Here is a 19,784-nt window from a genome sequence, read left to right as displayed (position 1 = left end):
AGCCCATGGGTGTATTATAAGATCATAAAAGTGATGAATTGCAGCCAATATATCCATTATTACAGCCACATACAGCTAGCAGGAAGCTGGCAGAACCGGATATGTCATATGAGCGTGCAGGGCGGTGCAGTCCTGTGGGTCTGATGCACGTTTATTATGCAAAATAAATAACTCTGGATTCAGCTATTCATTAATTTGACAACTTTTAGGACATAATGATTTAAATGAAGGCTATTTAAGTGTTTGTATTGGGAAGTTGATTTACCTAAAAATGAAAAAATGATCCTTGGATTTACAGAAGTCTCTTTAAACATCCATGGCTATGGACTCAACTTGGCGTTTTCAGTCCAAAGTGCTACCGCAGCGCCATCTAGAGGCTATTGTCAAAAAAAGCACAAGAGTTTTGTCTCTTTGCTTCTATACTCTTTGCTGTTAGCATGCAGAGCCGTTGTATCTTTATATTTTACCTGGGACAGGTGTGCATTTGTGCACGGACCTACAGACGTAGGCAAAGTTGTTGGTAACGTTCCGTTAAAGAGAGAAAAACCCACAATGGTCACTGAAATAACTTGAAACTGACAAAAGTAATAATAAATAAAAATTCACTGAAAATTAACTAATGAAAATCAGATATTGTTTTTGAATTATGGTTCAGCAGAATCATTTAAAAAAACAAACTAATGAAACTGGCCTAGACAAAAATGATGGTAACATTAACTTAATATTTTGTTGCACAACCTTTTGAGGCAATCACTGCTATCAAGTGATTTCTGTAACTCTCAATGAGACTTCTGCACCTGTCGACAGGTATGTTGGCCCACTCCTCGTGAGCAAACTGCTCCAGCTGTCTCAGGTTTGAAGGGTGCCTTCTCCAGACAGCATGTGTCAGCTCCTTCCACAGATGTTCAATAGGATTTAGATCCGGGCTCATAGAAGGCCACTTCAGAATAGTCCAATGTTTTGTTCTTAGCCATTCTTGGGTGTTTTTAGCTGTGTTTTGGGTCATTATCCTGTTTGAGGACCCATGACCTGCAACTGAGACCAAGCTTTCTGACACTGGGCAGCACATTTCGCTCCAGAATGCCTTGATAGTCTTGAGATTTCATTGCACCCTGCACAGATTCAAGACACCCTGTGCCAGATGCAACAAAGCAGCCCCATAACATAACCGAGCCTCCTCCATGTTTCACATTAGGTACAGTGTTCTTTTCTTTGGATGCTTCATCTCTTCGTCTGTGAACATAGAGCTGATGTGACTTGCCAAAAAGCTCCAGTTTTGTCTCATCTGTCCAAAGGACATTCTCCCAGAAGCTTTGTGGCTTGTCAATATGCATTTTGGAAAATTCCAGTCTCGCTTTTTTATGATTTGGTGTCCTCCTCGGTTGTCTTCCATTAAGTCCACTTTGGCTCAAACAGTGACGGATGGTGCGATCTGACACTGATGTACCTTGACCTTGGAGTTCACCTCTAATCTCTTTGGAAGTTGTTCTGGGCTCTTTGGTTACCATTCGTATTATCCGTCTCTTCAATATGTCATCAATTTTCCTCTTGCGGCCACGTCCAGGGAGGTTGGCTACAGTCCCATGGACCTTAAACTTCTGAATAATATGTGCAGCTGTAGTCACAGGAACGTCAAGCTGCTTGGAGATGGTCTTATAGCCTTTACCTTTAACATGAAGGTCTATAATGTTCTTTCTGATCTCCTGAGACAACTCTCTCCTTAGCTTTCTGTGGTCCATGTTCAGTGGTACACACCATGACACCAAACAGCACAGTGACTACTTTTCACCCTTTAAATAGGCAGACTGACTGATTACAAGTTTGAAGACACCTGTGATGCTAATTACAGGACACACCTTAGTTTAACATGTCCCTATGGTCAAATTATTTTCAATCTTTTCTAGGGCTACCATCATTTTTGTCTAGGCCAGTTTCATCAGTTTGTTTTTTAAAATGATTCTGTTGAACCACAATTCAAAAGCAATGTCTGATTTTCATTAGTTAATTTTCAGTAAATATTTATTTATTATTACTTTTGTCAGTTTCAAGTTATTTCAGTGACCATTGTGGGTTTTTCTTTCTTTAACGGAACGTTACCAACAACTTTGCCTACGTCTGTATATGCAGTGTTTACTTTGTCACTCTTGAATCTGGTGTAAATCAGGGATTCAGGTGAATTGAAACTTGGAAATACAATTCTCTATTCCCTAGACAACAACTAATCAACAGCCAGCTTTTGAATTTTTAGTCAAACACTCACACAAAGAAAAGATTTGCCCTCTCTCTCTCCACTTCCAGATTACTTATTCCTACTTATTCCTCCCAAGCCCCTTTGCCTCCTTTCTCCCTCTGCCTGCCTTTAATACCCACAATCCCCCTTGGGCTTCGCTTTAGCCCAACATGGCCGAGAACATAATTAATTTCACAGCTTCTGAATGAAAAGCCTGTTTTCACCATGCTTCTAATTAAGCTAGAATAATAAGGTGTTTCTTGAGTAAGCGGGAATGCTAAAAAAGTGTCTCACAAAAATGAGGGATCTAGTTAGTCTGCGTTATAACCACAGTTTGTCTCACCTAACTTTATTTGCTTTTTATTTGTACTGTTATGTTTTTACATTCTGTGGCCCCAGCTGTTTGATTCATTGCATTCAGGGCAGATTTTGGTTGACAATGCAATGAATCCTCTCAGATAAACAGCAGCAGGCCTTTATTCACAGTTGGTCTGCGCAAAGGGCACTTTGTTTTGTTGAGTCTAAAAACTCGTGAATGGTTTCGGGAGAATGTCGCTGAGAAGGCATGTTCAGCGTTTGGATGCTGGCGACACCTCGCAGGCACGGGAAGTCACTCAAAGCTGCGAGTAGTGCTGAGGGCCGAGCCTGCTGTGGGTCTCAGCTGGACTGGACTGGACTGGGCCACTGGGAAGTACTGTAAGGACGAGGTCACACAGAATCATCAATCATCGCTGTTTCAAGGCTGAAGTTGAGTTATAGTGTGTGTTGAGACACCGCAAGAAAGCCCACAAGCTGCTGTTAGGAAGCAGTCACCTCATTCAGTTCTTCAAATGATGAAATTGGTTCAGTTCACGGTTCATCAAAGTTACATCACACAGAAACACGCCGTAGAAAAGGTAGCTGAGGGACAAACTTCCTTTCAGCTGCTCTGCCCACTACTTGTCTATTGTGCATCTGACGAAATTCAAATGCTTTATTTATGCTAGAGGCATGGCTGTATGGACGGCAATGTCAGTCTGTCTGACTGAAATATCTCAACTCCTATTGGATGGATTGTTATGACATTCTGTTTAGACATTCAGGGATCCCAGAGAATGAATCCTACTTAATTTGTCGATCCTCTAGTTTTTCATGTAGCGCCACCATGAGGTCAAATTTTTCACTTATCCTGTGAAATGTCTAAGCATCTACCGATGGAATGGCGCCAAATTTTGCACAGACATACATAGTTAAAGTCTAATGGCTTTGGTGATCTCCTGACTTTTCCTCTTGTGCCAACTGTTAGATGAATGGTCATCAAATTTGGTACAAACCATAGAAGGTATATAAGAAGTGGACAGTCATCGAGACGTCACCCATTGGTTTGTGGACTGCCGTTTTGACGCCTCAAGTTTGGCAGTTTGGCCATCGCATTTTCGTTTTTGGCTGTCACCATCTTGGTTTTTTGCAACCAGAAGTGACACGAGAGGGTGGAGCACAACCGAACGCAATTAACTTTCATGAACTGAATACATACTGTGAAAGGTTTAAAGTTGTAAAACGAAAACACGGACAACTCCCAGACCGGACAACGCCGTGGTAGCGACCTGTCAATCACAAGGTAGCCACGCCCTAAAGCATACCCTGCTTTATTATTAGAGCTGCTGAATCTCTGGACTGTTTTCAGCAGCCTCTAAAAACCCACCTATATAGGCAAGCCTTTCTATAGGCCTTATCCACGTGTGTTTGTCTGTTTTAGTTTGATCTGTCTCTCATTGTTTCTGTGTTTCATATTGTAATTTTTCATTGTTTTTATCATTGTTTGATGTTTCATTTGTGTGTGAAGCACTTTGTAACAGTGTGTTTTAAAAGGTGCTATATAAATAAAGCTTTACTTACTAACTTTATGGTCTATTTTGACTCTAAATGGGACCATAATTCACTAAATGGACATCATGCTGTATTGAAGAAGATTTGAAACTAGCAATTGAGACCATAAACTCATGTTTACAATGTTTACTGAGGTAATAAATCAAGTGAGAAGTAGGCTCATTTTCTCATACACTTCTATACAATCTGACTTCTTTTAGCAACTAGAGGAGTCGCCCCCTGCTGGCTATTAGAACAAATGCAAGTTTATGGCACTTCCACATTGGCTTCACTCTTCAGAACCAGAGGTTGCCGCCTGGTACAGACATTCATGTTCCCCTCAGGATGACTTTTATTTTAACTTAATCTAGCACAATCATGATTTTCAATTTGCCCCATACTTTGCTTTATGACCAAATACCTGCAAAACTACTTAAATTCATTAGCCTCAGCTGTACTTTGTGTTTGGTGCAAATTAGCAAATGTTAACATGCTAACCAGCTAAACTAAGATGATGAACATGATAAACATTATACCTGTTAAACATCAGCACATTAGAATTGTCATTGCGAGCATGTTGACATGCACAAGTACAGCCTCACATTGCTGCATGGCTGTAGACTCTTTGTCTTGTTTGGACACAACCAAAATCGTTCAGGCGCTGGAACTCTGAGCTCTCGGGATTTTTTAATTTATCCCAGGACAGTGCTGACGGGAGAGAGTTGTGTCCATCAGTCAAGGACCTGGGCTGCCTGTCTCAGCTCTCTGCAGTCACCAGAGGAGTCTGGGTGGCCTTCGCCGGCTCTAACTTGCACCCTCGTCCACTTTTTCTGATAAGCTGCTCTGTCACGTCAGCAAGGTCGCTGGTGTTGGTTCTAGGGAGGAATCACCAGTCCTCTGAGTCTATTGCTCCCTGAATGTGAGCTGTTGGAGTGAAGTCAAGGACAATACGGCGCCCTCAAATGGGTCTGTAGGCTAATGCCGTTATCTCTTTAGTCTGTATTACACGTAATTACCACATACAGCTAATTAGGCTTCAGCACACATCTAAGGTCCTAATAAGGTGCAGTTATGATAATTAGCTTGTGGCAAAGTGTTTCTGTGGGTGTGTATGGGCGTCTGAGAGGAGGAGGCATGGCTTGTCTTATTGCTCACTGTTATTAGCAGACTTTATTACCTGCCAACTTGCAATATAATGGATTCATATCTCTTCTTCGTCTGAAGATATTATCGCCATCTTATTGAAATCATTTTCATTTAGCTGTCACCTAAACATTTAGCCCCAAAATCCAAAGAAGACTTGACACTTAGAATTTCCTGTGACAGAGAGAGAGGAGAAAGATAGAGGGTTGTGCTGTCTCTGTGATTTATGGATTTCATAAACCCTAACCCCCTCTGCTGCCATCTGACACGCCATTCTTCTCCGAGCACACTGAGCTTCCACAACAATAGCACAGCTTTAGCCCTCGTCAGTGTTGCGTGCGTGCACGCACGCACACACATGCCACTAACAGCAGGGTCAGAGCTTTGGTTCTGTCAGCACAGCCTCCCACAGCGCTCAGAGCAATACCTTAACCATCAAACTGTAAAGTAAAACCTAATGGAGCTTCCACGGGCGTGTGTGCGCGCACATCCTCACACAATCTGTGTTTTGATTCATTCTGCTGATCCCAAGCTGTACGTTTGGCCGGTGATTTCTTCAGTTACCCAATGACACAGAGATATGAGGAAGGCAGCACAGTATCATCAATGCTGCTGTGCACTGAAGACAGAGAGCCTTGTTATACGTTGAGGAGCGATGCTTTATAAACCAAGCTACATCATCATTTGACAGGGGAGGCAGCGGCGTATAACACTCAGCCCTGTACAGTGTGTCAGCAGCACAGAGTTGATTGCTCCGCTGTAAGGACAGAAGTGGCACCGTACGAGTGACACGCACTTTGTCTGTGTCAGAACGACCAAGTGTCAGCCCTGTCAGGTCCAACACTGCCTGCAACACATCAAGAAGTTACTGATTTTTCCCAGTCTATAGCCACTTCTCTCCTTGTTTTTTTTTTTAATGGTTTCAGCATCCTGCCAATTTTACAATCTCTTCTGTTCCCACATCCTCAGGGTAGATGGTAATCCTTTCATAACAACTTGTATACAAACCAATTTGGCAGTTTCAGCAGTGTACCTCCCTCACATAAGAGACCCAGAGGCTAATTCTATCAATGTGTGGGTAGTAGCTATAGCACTGCCCAGGGATTCAGTCCTGCCTTCATGCCTATATGATTTTATAGGCAGTTTGTTAATGATGCATCTGGTAATAAACTTTGTCAGATTGGAATTTGGAGCGGCGTTTTTGTCCCTATGTGACCTCAGGGAAGGATGGGAGGCCGTTGATACACAGACATCACCAAGCATACCGGGCATTTATAGCCTCTTAGCAAATACTTTGGTAACTGGCTGGTCTTCAGTAATGAAAACACCATTGTAATGCCCTTCACTGTCAGTTCTGGACTCCTAAGGCTTAACTGACCATGGCTTATTGTCTCCGTCCTCGCTGTTGCTTTTAAGAGGCATCAATGAGACATCAATGGGATGATTGTTTAGCTTTAATCTCCTTTTTCCACTCGTCTTATCACTTTCTTTCCCGCTCTTTTGTCTCCTCTCACCCCCTGCAGCCCCTTTCTCTCCTCCAGGCAGTGAGACAGTAGTGAAATTTGATTCCCAGGGGGACGGCGTGGGCCGATACAACATCTTCAGCTACCAGCGCTCTGCCGATCGTTACGGTTACGTGCCGGTAGGTGACTGGGCCGAAAGTTTGACTCTGAGCAACGATCTGATTCACTGGCCCAGAGAAGTGGTGCCCACCTCGCAGTGCAGCGACCCATGTGAACGCAATGAGATGAAGAAAATGCAGGCAGGTAGGAGACTGAATTTCAACAATGTTCTTTTTCTTATCACAGTGACATACCGTACTGAGCAGCAGTGCCTTTTGAAAAATCACATTCTGCTGTTCGTATTCCTGTTTCCCAGGTGAGTACTGCTGCTGGATCTGTACAGCCTGCGAGCCTCATGAATACCTGGCTGATGAGTTCACCTGCGCACCCTGTGCTCCTGGCCAGTGGCCCACTGATGAACTGACGTCCTGTTACGACCTTCCTGAGGACTACATTATGTGGGAGGATGCCTGGGCCATCGGTCCAATTACCATCGCTTGTGTAGGGTGAGTGACAATGGGCTGTCAACATGACTGGTCCTGGAATTGACCTTTCGCTAAACCCTTCCCCTGAGCAGTGATTGTCCAATCAAAGCTTTGCAACCGTAACGGCACGCCTGTCACTAAGAGCAATACTCTGCTTTTAAAAAGAGTTGCAGGGTGGCATTTTTTCTTGCCTTTGCAAAACCAAGAGCAAAAGTATAAGAAACGGATTGAACAGTGTTCTTATCTACTTAAACGTAAGCTGCAACTTTTAGCATGTCCAGCTAATTAGTTTACTACCTACAGTAACAGAGTTTAACTTTCATACTTTCAAGACCAATGAGCACATTATTAGCTTACTACATTAGTTTGTGGCTTTACAGGTTACGTTTTTATCATGACCAGCTGTATAGTATTTCCCCACTATGTGGAAGTCAGTCCTGGAAGCCATCAGAGTTTGGCTTTTTATTGGATTTCGAGATGTTTATACTCCAGCAGTGTTGTAGTCAAGAAGACCACCTAAACCGAGACCAAGTCAAAGCCAAGACTAGAGTGTATCAAGACCCAGACTTTGAGGGATTGAGACCAAGTCAACACCAAGACCAAAGCAGGACTAGACTAGTGCGAGTCCCACACTGCATGACACACTTATGATAAAATGTGGAACATGCGAACCACTGAGGCACTCCTCAAATTGATCTGAAGGATCCACATTCTCATAAAAACACCCACAGAAAACAAATGAATATTCTTCATTCACCTATACACCATATATGTGATAAAATAATCAAAAGGCATTGCAGAAGGAATTTTCCTTTGTTTTCTATAAGCAATCACAGTAATGTTAACAAATAAATCAGACAATGCACAGGCAATTTAGTGATACCCACGCAGTTCTTGGTCGGTTTTGAAATAAAATCCAGAGTCGTCTTTGTCTGAGACCGAGACGAGATCGAGTAAAAATGCGGTCCATTCCGAGATGAGACTGAGACCTTCAAAAAGTGGTCATGAGACTGGTCTCGAGACCAAGACCAAGTACTACAAGCCAAAGAAAATTCCTAGTGTATACCTCTTACACCTGGCAATAAACACCATTCTGATTCTGATTCTGATACAACACTGCACTCCAGCAACCCCATCCAGTGTTACCCAATATGTCATTAAGTTTGCCAAACAAATCAGTTAGCCCTGATCCTAAAAGCCTTTCCTCTTGTAACATAAATATTGAATAAAAGTCTCATTACACATTTTTCCTCATCATACTTACAATACTAGGACTATATAGCTCTACGCTGTAATACAACAACAATGCTGCTCCTTTATTTGCATGTTTTCTACAGCATGTGGATTATCAGTTGGTGAAGATGTTGACTTTTTGCCTGGGACTTGCAGCTTAAAGGGGCATCTAAAAACTAGTGGAAAATGCCAGCCATGCCGCTTTCATCCTTTTATCCAAGGTGCTTGTGAGGTTGCGCTCCTGTCGCGCCTGCTGTTACTAAGCAACCAAAACCTGCGTACTGCGATGATGATGATAATGATGAAGTTGCAGCAATTTATCAGTAAGCCTCACTGACTAAACTAAACTCAAAACAAAGATAAATGGATTTCCAGCACAATCAATCCCTCACAGTAGCTTGTTCGATTTCTCTGTGTCAAGTTTCAACCAGATGTTGTGATGTTCTTGGACGGAAAAGGTGAAGCAAGTAAAATAGTCTGTGGGAACAGATGTAAAGCTCTGGGTAGCCCTCCACTAAAATGATTAACTTCTCCTCCATATATTTAGCATAGACTGATATTTTCAGAAGATAGAAAAGATATCTGCTTTTATCTCGTTTGAGCATGCCTGCCGCGCATCGACATTGACAACAATGGATTTGAGGGCACACAAAAACGCAGCATGTGAAAAGCCCCTAAGTCTGTTAGCATGATATCGTGTACATAGCCATCACATGTATATTTAAGATCCCTTTCACAAGATTATTGTTTTAAATCTAGTCAGCTGAAAACATAAAAAATTCAGCTTTTTCAACCAACTCATATAGCTAATATTGTCTTAATTTCCCAGCTAGCCACAGCTGATGAAATCTGCCAGTGACTGTTGTTATTTCAGTCAAATCAACGGTCGTCAGCTGGAAATGAAAAGCCAGCTTTTGCCTACCTGTCTGAAGTCAAAGACCCACAGTTTCAAAAATTGCTATGAAATTTGAGTGGTAAATGTGCCGCCACTAAACTGCATATGTGCCAAGTGAGAAAGGAAAGCTTGACAGACGTAGCAACAGTAACTAAGGGGGGTTGGGGCTTAGCAAACGGTCAATTTACTTATGCTTTTCCATACCATATTATGATATGATGCCTATAAGATTTTCTGATTATTGCAGTATATTTTGTTATAGTTCAGCCTTACTTGTGTAATAGCATATAAGCACCTATCAAAACTGTGACTTCATGAAACTGCTCGTCTGTTTGGCTGCATGACTTCCCTCCTGTCCACAGGTTCATGTGCACCGGTCTGGTGTTCTGGGTGTTTATCCGACACAACCACACACCGCTGGTGAAAGCTTCAGGCAGAGAGCTATGTTACATCCTCCTCTCGGGAGTCTTCATGTCCTACGCCCTGACTTTCCTCTTCTTGGCCAAACCCTCTCCCGCCATCTGTGCCCTGCGGCGCCTCGGCATGGGCACGTCGTTCGCTGTGTGCTACTCCGCCCTCCTCACCAAAACTAACAGAATCGCCAGGATTTTCAATGGCGTGAAAGACGGAGCGGGTGCGGTGAGGCCACGCTTCATTAGCCCGTCCTCTCAGGTGAGTGATTGCAGCATCATCACCATCCATCTGCATCAGTCAGACGGACGGATGGACGGACAGACAGTGGACCTTGATGACCTCACGCTCCTCTCCTCCCTTCTTTTTCAGGTGTTCATCTGTCTGAGTTTTATCTCCGTCCAGTTGGTGATGGTGTCGGTGTGGCTGCTGCTGGAAGTTCCCGGGACACGGCGCTTCACGTTGCCAGAGCGACGGCAGACAGTCATCCTCAAGTGTAACGTACGCGACTCCAGCATGCTGCTGTCACTGGGATATGACGTGCTCCTGGTCATCCTGTGTACTGTGTAAGTGTGTCATTGCTGGTTTGATTTGCCATGATAGTTCAGTTTACAAAGTTTTGTTTTCATAGCAACAACCATTTCAGTAGAGTAGGTATCAGAAATGTGATTCTCTCCCTCTAGGTATGCCTTCAAGACCAGGAAGTGCCCTGAGAACTTCAACGAGGCCAAGTTTATTGGATTCACCATGTACACCACCTGCATAATCTGGCTGGCCTTTCTTCCCATCTTCTATGTTACATCCAGTGACTACAGGGTATCTTCTCGAACACACACGCACAAATACTTGTCTGCCTGTTAGGGGGACATTGCATTGACCTACAGTACATTCATTTCCTGTTGAGTAACCCTGATCCTAACCATTACTGCTACACCACAACCCAACTAAATGTAACCCTAATCTTAATGGAAGTTCAACATTTAGGCATTTATTCGCTTTCTTATCAAGAGTTGGATGAGAAGATTGATACCAGTAGGTTAACTTAGCATAAAGATCGGAAACAGGTAGCTTGGCTCTGTTTTAGGACTCATTCCTGGAGCACTCTATATTCAATGTGTACACTGTAGTGTGAAACAACACGGAGGCTCCGTAGTCCGAACCAAGACAAACTTTTTTACTCCTTCCAACCTTGACAAAGGCAGCGCATACCATATCCACTCCTTCCGTTCTTAGCTTTCACAATAAAAAGCCCTAGACATACATTATACACTGCGTAACTGTTTACCAGAGGAGAATTCACACAGAGCATTTTGCTAAAAGGAAACTAAAATAGCTTACAGGAGTTTAGGCTATACAATGAGACTGCCAGACGCTGCTCTAGGTCAATAGGATCTCTGTAGTTGGTCCTCTGCCTGCGAAAATCTATTTGAACCTTTTATTGAAAAAGTGTTGCAAGTGTAGCAAAATCGCATCTCTGCCCATATGAATAGCTTTGATGCGAAATATCCACAGGTGAGTATCCTGCATTTTCATCACGCCCCCAGTGTGCAAAGGCCCTTAGTCGGCTGCTGGCTGTCACTTATACTGTACAGAGAGTGTTATCAATCTTCTCATCTAACTCTCAGCAAGAAAGAGTATTTCCCAAAATGTCAAATTATTCTTTTAAAGCCTCGGAACACCCACACAGGTGTTTTCAGTTAATCTGGCTGATGTGTGGGCGTCTATAGATTAATTGAGGGACATCTTCCCGATTCTCCTGTTAGCTTTGTTGAACCTGTTGGGGCGGGACAAATTACACCTTCATCATTTTTATTGGTAGGTGAAGATTTGAACTAAGGCTTTAACCCCCAAATTATATTGATTTACCTTCTGGGGACACGTTTTTGTCCTCAAACAGAGGGGGGGGGGGCTATAATATTAACATACAAGCACACAGGTCACAAAACAGTGACGACGCAGATGTAGTGGCAACTTAAACAATTTCTAATCCCGCTGGCAAACGTCCCAGCTCTGCAGTGTTGGCATGACAAACCGACAGGCTCCGTCAAACTGCTGACACATGTCCAGATTTAACGGCAAAGGGGAGTGAGTGAGTGTTCACCTGATCCATACAAATCTTAAGCACACACATACACTTTAAGCACACGCTTCCACAAACACATACACACACATACACTGTGCACTGTATCAAAGGGCATAAGAGAGGAGTGCTGATGCCAAGGCTGCTCATTTGATCCCTATAAAAAACACCTCACTTTTTCTCACTACCCCCTCCTCTCTCTCTCTCTCTCTCTCTCTGGAAATAAGCATTTCTTTGGCCTTGTAATCTGACTTTAAGATTAGTCAGGTAGAGGCACAACATCACCAACATACCCAACCACCCACTCATACACACACATAAGTATATACAGAGGAGATGTTGAAGGGTTGATTACTAATGTGCTTCTCTGTACAGTACTGGGATTCTACTGAGTTGCTGTTATTGAACCCTGCTGCCACACAAAGTTAGACGTATACAGCCGGCATGATACCTAAGATTGTATTTAGTATTGATTTTGTACAATAAATCACAGAGAATGAAGTTTAAGCTACCATTGATATACTGTTAACTTTGGCCTCTGTGGTCTCCGTTGATGAAGTCTTTTATTGATCCATCCTGTAATTGTTATCCTCTGAACTGTTGCAAGGTAACAGAGTCTGCCAATAAATAGTTATGCTCCCTCTTTACAGGCCTCATTGGCTCTGTTTACATATACAGATTGGTTTATTACTTTAGGCATTTTTTACGCTTTAAATTTATCTATCAATGTTTTATTTTCTGTTAAGCCCTTTGTAATACTCGTTCAAAAAGTGCCTTTGAAATTTTTTTCTTATTACAGATTATTATCATCAAATTAGCGCTTAACAGCAATTACTTTGTACTACATTAGCATAAGATGTATCCATCAAAGTCGGGCTACTAATTACTGTCCCGTCTTCTTTTCTCTGCAGGTTCAGACCACTACCATGTGTATCTCGGTCAGTCTGAGTGGCTTTGTGGTCCTGGGTTGCATGTTTGCTCCGAAGGTCCATATCATCATGTTCCAGCCCCAGAAGAATGTGGCCAGCCACAGGCTTAACCTCAATCGCTTCAGTGTCAGTGGGGCTGCCGCCACATACGCATCACACGGTAAGTTACATGCAGTTACCTCATTTTTAAAGAGACAGGATTTTAGAGCAGCACTCTCTTGCTCTTTTATTATTCTGTCAAATGGGTGTTTTCAGTGTTCAATATTTCAGCACAACGGACAGCCCTGTGTTCCACTTTTGCTATAGGAAGTAGAAAATCTTGATTTATGAACTATGTAGGGGTTTGTTTTCCCGTCGGACAATTTGGGGCCGTCGATGAGCGTCTGTCGGCCTAGTTTTTCGGTGGGTTCCGCACTGTCGGTTCTAGTCTGCCCGTGTCAGAGTCTTTTCGGCCGATTCAGCATGTTGAATCGGTGGCGGAGCTCAGCGGTGAGAGGAACCACTCTGATTGGCTGTTCAGTTTAAACGAATCAGTGCACGAGAAGAGAAACGGACACGAGGAAATCAAGCCAACGAGTAAAGTCAAGATGAAAACACAGAAGGCTCTTCTCATTTTTCATCTTCATCTCATCTGATGATTCCAACACACGGATATTTTCACAACGACATGGCCGTCTGGAATGAAGCTAAGTGGTGAGTCAGAGTGGTGTGAAAATGGTTGGCAAACGCCGTTTTGTTACATATCAGAACAACAGCTTGTATATCTGCTGTCTTCGGTCTTCCGGTTTCCCCTTTTTGAATGACAAATACAGACTACCACGACCTGCTGGTGTGGAGTTCATCTCACACAGGCGCAGAACGTACGTGGTAGTTGGCCGTCGGCTGTAGCCTCTGCGTTGTGTTCGAGTGCAACTTTTTGACCAAGACAAAGTCGACGCAACTGGTGGCCTTCGTCGCCACCAGTTCTTTGATGTCGGCTTGGTGTGTTCCAAGCTTTACCTTTACGGTAATGCATGATTGACAGTTTCAATCGTAAGCAAGGCTGTTCTCAACCAAAGAAATTCTTCACCGACTAACACTCATACGATTTTGCCGACTAATCGATTAGTTGATTTAATGGCCAGATCTGTAAAACTGAATTTCTCCACAAAGAATCACACAAAAGCACCACTTTAAATCTTGTGTTTACCAGAGATGTGCTCATAAGTTTCTCGGAAATAAGTCATTCAGCATGTAAAAAAAAGAATAAAAAAAAGACTAATTAGAAAGAAATCTAAGTCGACTAATTGACTAAGAGAGGGCAGCGCTAATCGTAAGCCAGTTATAGACTGCAAAGAATGGCATCCTGCTGACAGAGCTGTAGTGTTGAGCAGTGCAATGAGAAAGAAGTGTGTCCCTAAGAAGTGACTGTTTTAGCATATTCCACGCTACTAAATAGGCTTCACAAAAACAGTAATTAAAGGGTTGGGTGCAATTTCACGCAAGTTTTTCCAAATGACTTGTAAATTGGCAGTGATAGTATATTTATTACCATTGGATTAAGTCTGCATTTACACCACCACTGATGTCGTTCATTTAATTTGCCTGTAAGGTCAATGCTTTTTCTACACTTGTGTCTAGAACTCAAACACTATTATGATTATTTGATCTTTTTTTGTCTTGAATGTGATTTCGGGTCAAACGTAATGGCATAATGTGATAAATATATTGCTTTTTTTGCTAGTTTTAGCATATGGGGGCAAAACTCAACTCAGGAAGGCTGTTATGAACGATTATATGCACAAATCTAATGTCTAAGAACGCTTGATTTCTGTCTTTCTATGCAATTATCTTCTCCTTTCTCGCTCTCTCTCTCTTTTTCTAGCTTCTGTCAGCACCCACCACGTCCCAACCGTGTGCAACGGGAGAGAGATTGTCGACTCCACTACGTCCTCTCTGTGACCACGTCCAGTCCACTCTCTAAATCTGCCCCTGCGACTGTTAGCCAATCCATGAACATTATCTCCCTCAACCATCATTCCCCACCTCATTCACACACTATACACACTCACATATACATATGTACACACACACACAAATACATGCACAAACAAACAAACAAACAAACAAACAAACAAACGACCTTCCTCGTGGACTAGAACTGTATCGTTTCAAAAATGTAGAAAGTGTGTAACTATAATTAAATTATTTTCTAGGGATGTACATACATGGAATCGACATTGTTGTAAGTAGAGAAACAAAAGAACAAAAAAAGTTTTTAGGAGAAATTTTTGGAGCCTTTGTTTTTGATAGCTTTGTTATGACGCGGTGTAAATAGACATGCGCTTTATCATGGTAGGAGGGCGTGTGTCTCTCAGTCTGGATGCACATTTGTGGCTCTGCTTGCCTCACCTGCAATATCCCACGGACTTTTTATTCTCATGCTTTTTTGTAGGTCTCATTGTAATAACCAATTATGTATGCATTTCTATTGTGTATCTGTACATTTGTATATTATACTACTGATGGTTCAAACAGCACAATGTTGACAGTCTTGTAACCCTAGAATGAATGTGGACATAAACTGGACGGTATATGATGGCTGGAATGGACATGTACAAAAACCCGCCAAACTCATCGACTTGCAGTCACACTGTGCCAGAACACACCTTTCAGTTTCATCTTTTCACATCTTGATAGATTTTCTTCGCAGCCTAGATCCGTATAAAGAACCCATTGTAGCCGTTTTTGCAGGAAAAATATGTTTTGCTTTTGATACAAATGTTAATTTTTCTATTTCTAATCATGGAATCCCTTTATCTAAACGGCCATAGTTCCAGACATGTGTTCACCAAGGCAACAGTATGCTCACTCCCACTCTCAAACTGCCTGCTTTCTTCAGAGGATTGCTGTAATGGATTGCTAATAACAACTAATAACAGGCCTGAAAAGATATAGTACATCAAATGCATTTCTTCTGCCTCAAAACTGTCAACACAGACAGCGCTGCGATAGTTCTGTCAACAAAACACAAATTGGCGTCTCACCCGGTAATTATGAATTTGTGCTGAAATGACTCAAACACTAATGGAGGCAAACAAGTCTGCTTTGCTGAACACATGTTGAATTTTTCCAACTACAGGGGAGTGGTAGCTTTTGTTTTTCGTGCCCCATAGATACAGTACGTGGTGATGTTTTGAATATGGCTATGTGCCTTAATGTATGTTTGATAGAGGTTGAAAAGAGATCAGTTTTACATTGCCAGCTGCAAATCATTGTTTGGTAAATGTAAAGGTGACCCCAGTATAGATGTTTCAGGGCAACACAATGCCAGTTAGTTTCATTCCCTAGCAAGCCTTCTGCCATTGATTGTTTACCTGAAGTGTTGAAATGTGAGGAATCCTTAGGTTGAAATGACTTTCTCTACCCCCCTTCTTTCTCCAGTCTGTGATTAAAAAAACAAACATGAAATGGACGTTTCTAATAGACACCCGTCACACTGATTTTACTTTACATTTTTTACATCTTTAGCGGCTCCAATAAAAGAAGGAAGGGGAAGAGAAACGCTCATATACCATTAAGATGAAGTCACTGACTCGTCGACTCATTGAAGTGTGCAGTTTACATGTCTGTGTTAAATGTGTTGACGTTGAGAGGCACAGTGGAGCAGCTGGCTTCGGCGGTCCCAGAGAGGCTCACGAGAGGAAGCAGAGCACACAATGTCAGCTGCTGGCAGATCCTATCATCTAACAAAAGGGATGTTAGAGTAGAACTCATGTGCAGAACATGCAGAACATTTATCAAAACATCCCATCAAACTCTCCGTTTGTGGACAGACTCTCTGCTGGGTGACAGTTATGAGACGGGGAGGGGGTAATAAATGACAAAAACATGAATAAAGTTTTTTATAAGAAAATCTAAATAGCCTAAATTAGTTGACTAATTTAGCACAAGGCTACATCGTGTTTTATTTTAAAGAGTGGCCTCTCTTGCGAGAATGTATTGCATTTAGGATAAATAAACTGATCTTAAATGGTTAAATATGCTGTCTAAAATAAAGTGTGACTGTTATACTTGATATTTCTAACAAAAATATGTGATCAGAATCACTTATTTGCTTCCCCCAGACAAGCATTTTAGATGTAGTTTCTCCAAATCCATACAGTAGGTAGAGGCAGAACTGTTGAACATTCATCTTTTGACCGGTCTACACCTTCTGCACAGCCGGTCTCCAGCAGCACCCTGTGATTATCACACTGAATGATAGATTGAAAGAATTTTAGAGGATGCGCCAAGACGAGCCGACCTACATTGGGGCGTGTGTGTGTTTAGGTGCAGAGAGCAGGAGGAGAGAGAGCGATGTGGCAGAGCAGAGGGGAGCTGCTGCTGGATTATGTAAAGCACTCCCACAGCCCAGAAGTCACAGCGCTTCTATGGAAGCTCAAAGCATCTCAGAGATTCACGGTCTTTGTTAGCAGAAGGCTTAGCCATTCACTCAGTGGTCCTGCTCCCACAAGATACACCCCGCATAGCAGGTTGCTATGGACAACCACCGCCACATCCGCTGCCGGAATGTCTATTTGTCTGCATGGAGAGGAGGGTGGGAGGAGGAGGGGTGAGGAGAGGGCGAAAGAAGAGGAATAGAAAGCTGGTTGCTGGTTGTGATTCAAATTGGCAGTGACTGATGAGATTTGGCTCAGCGAGGCCCAGTACCCTACTCCCAGCTTTTAATGGCCGCACAAATAGAGCACTTAACCCGGATTTTCTTCTCATTTAGTCCAGGGGGCTAGTCTCGGACAACAGTCTCACACTCTTCCTCTGACCCCCTCTCTCTCAAACCCACCTCACCCCTTGAACCTTTTCCCTCCCGCCACCTTGTGTCCACCTCATCTCCACTCCATGTGTGAAACTTGCTGCTCAGCCAAGACCACCTAAAGCCAGACCAACAGACTGGTAGCCCACACTTAAACTCAAGCACTCAGATCTGGATGCCCACTGCAGCACATGCCAGCGAGGCGGCCTTGGGAGGAGGGATATAAGGGGAAGGTAGATAAAGGAGTTGGAGAGTGGATGGGAAAATGAAAATGGGACTCACATGTAAAGAAAAATGCATCACCTTTCTCACTCCACTGTACTCAGTTTATCATCTCATGTACCCAGTAACTCTCTGTGGAAGCTTCTTTAATTGGCTTTACTCATGAATATCCCTTTCAAGCAGCTATAGCCATCCACTACGGACATTGCTCCTCTATTCAGCCTCTGCCAACTGCCATGTGCTCTACAAAGGTCTCTGTGCTGTAGCCCCCTGCTTATACAGCAGAATGTGTCCTCGGCCTCTGGGCTTTTGAAACAAGACAAGATCTCTGCGGCGACGTGAAGCGGCGCTCAAGCTGAACTCTGGAACTGGTCAATCAAAGCAATAGTTCCGTGTTTATGATACGTGCAATAAAGAGGCTGTGATGACATCATAATAAATAACAACAAGCAAACAGCTGTCTGCTCGTCCTTCTGTGTCCAGTCTGTCCTGCTGTTCGTCTGAAAATCTCAGCTGCAAATCTAAATATTGATTGTAGATAGATTTGTCTCTACAGCGACATCTCACCACCACTTTCACACACACATGCTCTATTCATAGTGTGCGTTGGCAAATGTTGAAAGACGTCTTTAACACTCCAGCGTAATCTGTTCCCTAAGTGATGGCACTCCAATTAAACCATCTACTGGAGTGCTCACTGGCTTAGGACAATGCACTCCAGTGTGTAGGCTCACTCGCACCAAAAAAAGACTGGAAAGAAGGAACAAGTAAGGGTCCAAAGAAAGAAACAGTTACGGTGACGTTTGTCAGTAGTTTTCTGTCCTACACTGTGAGGTGGTTCATGAATTTATTGCAGATATTACAAGTAGTCAGTGCCACTGTCTCTTATTTCTGGCTCCATCAAACTGCCTACAGTTCCTACTTTTGCAGAACTACATGTTGACTCTTTTCTTGCAGCCAGGCAATGGTCCCCCTCTGGTGGTAGGCTCAGGTCATTACACAAATAACATTCATACATATACTGTATACAGCCAGGAATTTCCATCCCCATTAAACTGTTTGGCAGCATGTTTAATTGGCCAGCAGTGTTTTGGAAGAAGTACTGAGATCATTTATTTAAATAAAAGTAACAATATCACAATGTAAAAAATACCGCATTACAAGTAAATGTCCTGCACTCAAGATCTACTTGAGTAAAAGTACAGAAATATTGTCAGCAAAATATGCTTAAAGTACCAAAACTACTCGTTCTGCAGAAAATATGACCCCTGTGACTGATATATTATTATATAGGACATTGTTAAATTGCTAATACTAATGAGCAATGTGTAAGTAACAGTTCACTGTTAAAAAAAGTAAAAATAAATCCAAAGGGTTGTAAAAGAACTAATGGTGTATGAAAAAAAGAGGGGGAAATAAACAAAGTACTGCAACACAAAATTGTATTTATTTATTATAAAAAAAAGGCTGTGAACCACTGGTTATATAATAAAATGATCTATGTTATTTAAATACAATCTTAGTCTGAAAAGTAATCAGTAACCATAGATGTCAGATAAAGGTATTTGTGTACTCAAGTAGCCTAAAGTACAAGACTTGTACTACTCAGTGTACTACTTGTACTACAAGTGCTTTGGAGTAAATGTACTTAGATACTTTGCACCACTGTAGCAGTTCAGTTAACACTTCTGCAGAGATGGAAAGAGTACTACAATATTGTGCTCAAGTAAAAGTACTGTTACTTTAAATATATTTTACTCAAGTAAAAGTAAAAGTAGGCATACTTGTGTAGGCTACTTAAAGTAAAAGTAAGGGGGTGATCACATATGATACTGTTCAATTAAAAAACTTCTTTAGGCTACAAAATAGATTGCATTACATATCCACTTATACACAAGTAGAACAACATCATCAACAAAACCCACAGACAGGCATCTGCAGTCTGTGCATGCAA

At 42.4% G+C, this 19,784-nt stretch overlaps 1 protein-coding gene across 11 annotated transcripts in view; it reads left to right on the top strand.

Annotated features, from left to right (window-relative positions):
* The window catches only part of grm3 (glutamate receptor, metabotropic 3), a 44,315-nt gene extending 29,380 nt beyond the window's left edge, over positions 1-14,935 (top strand). For all 11 annotated transcript variants that reach the window (XM_074633066.1, XM_074633067.1, XM_074633069.1 and 8 more), the window contains 7 exons: positions 6,745-6,987; positions 7,100-7,289; positions 9,759-10,068; positions 10,180-10,373; positions 10,491-10,623; positions 12,799-12,976; positions 14,681-14,935. In XM_074633066.1, the coding sequence (XP_074489167.1) occupies positions 6,745-6,987; positions 7,100-7,289; positions 9,759-10,068; positions 10,180-10,373; positions 10,491-10,623; positions 12,799-12,976; positions 14,681-14,757 (1,325 nt within the window). In that variant the 3' untranslated portion in view covers positions 14,758-14,935. The remainder of the gene's footprint in view (positions 1-6,744; positions 6,988-7,099; positions 7,290-9,758; positions 10,069-10,179; positions 10,374-10,490; positions 10,624-12,798; positions 12,977-14,680) is intronic.
* The last annotated feature ends 4,849 nt before the right edge of the window (positions 14,936-19,784 follow it).

Source organism: Sebastes fasciatus, chromosome 4, assembly GCF_043250625.1.
Source record: "Sebastes fasciatus isolate fSebFas1 chromosome 4, fSebFas1.pri, whole genome shotgun sequence".
Taxonomy (NCBI): Eukaryota; Metazoa; Chordata; class Actinopteri; order Perciformes; family Sebastidae; genus Sebastes; species Sebastes fasciatus.
The sequence above is the reverse complement of the archived record's forward strand: the minus strand, read 5'-3'. Positions and strand labels throughout refer to the sequence as shown.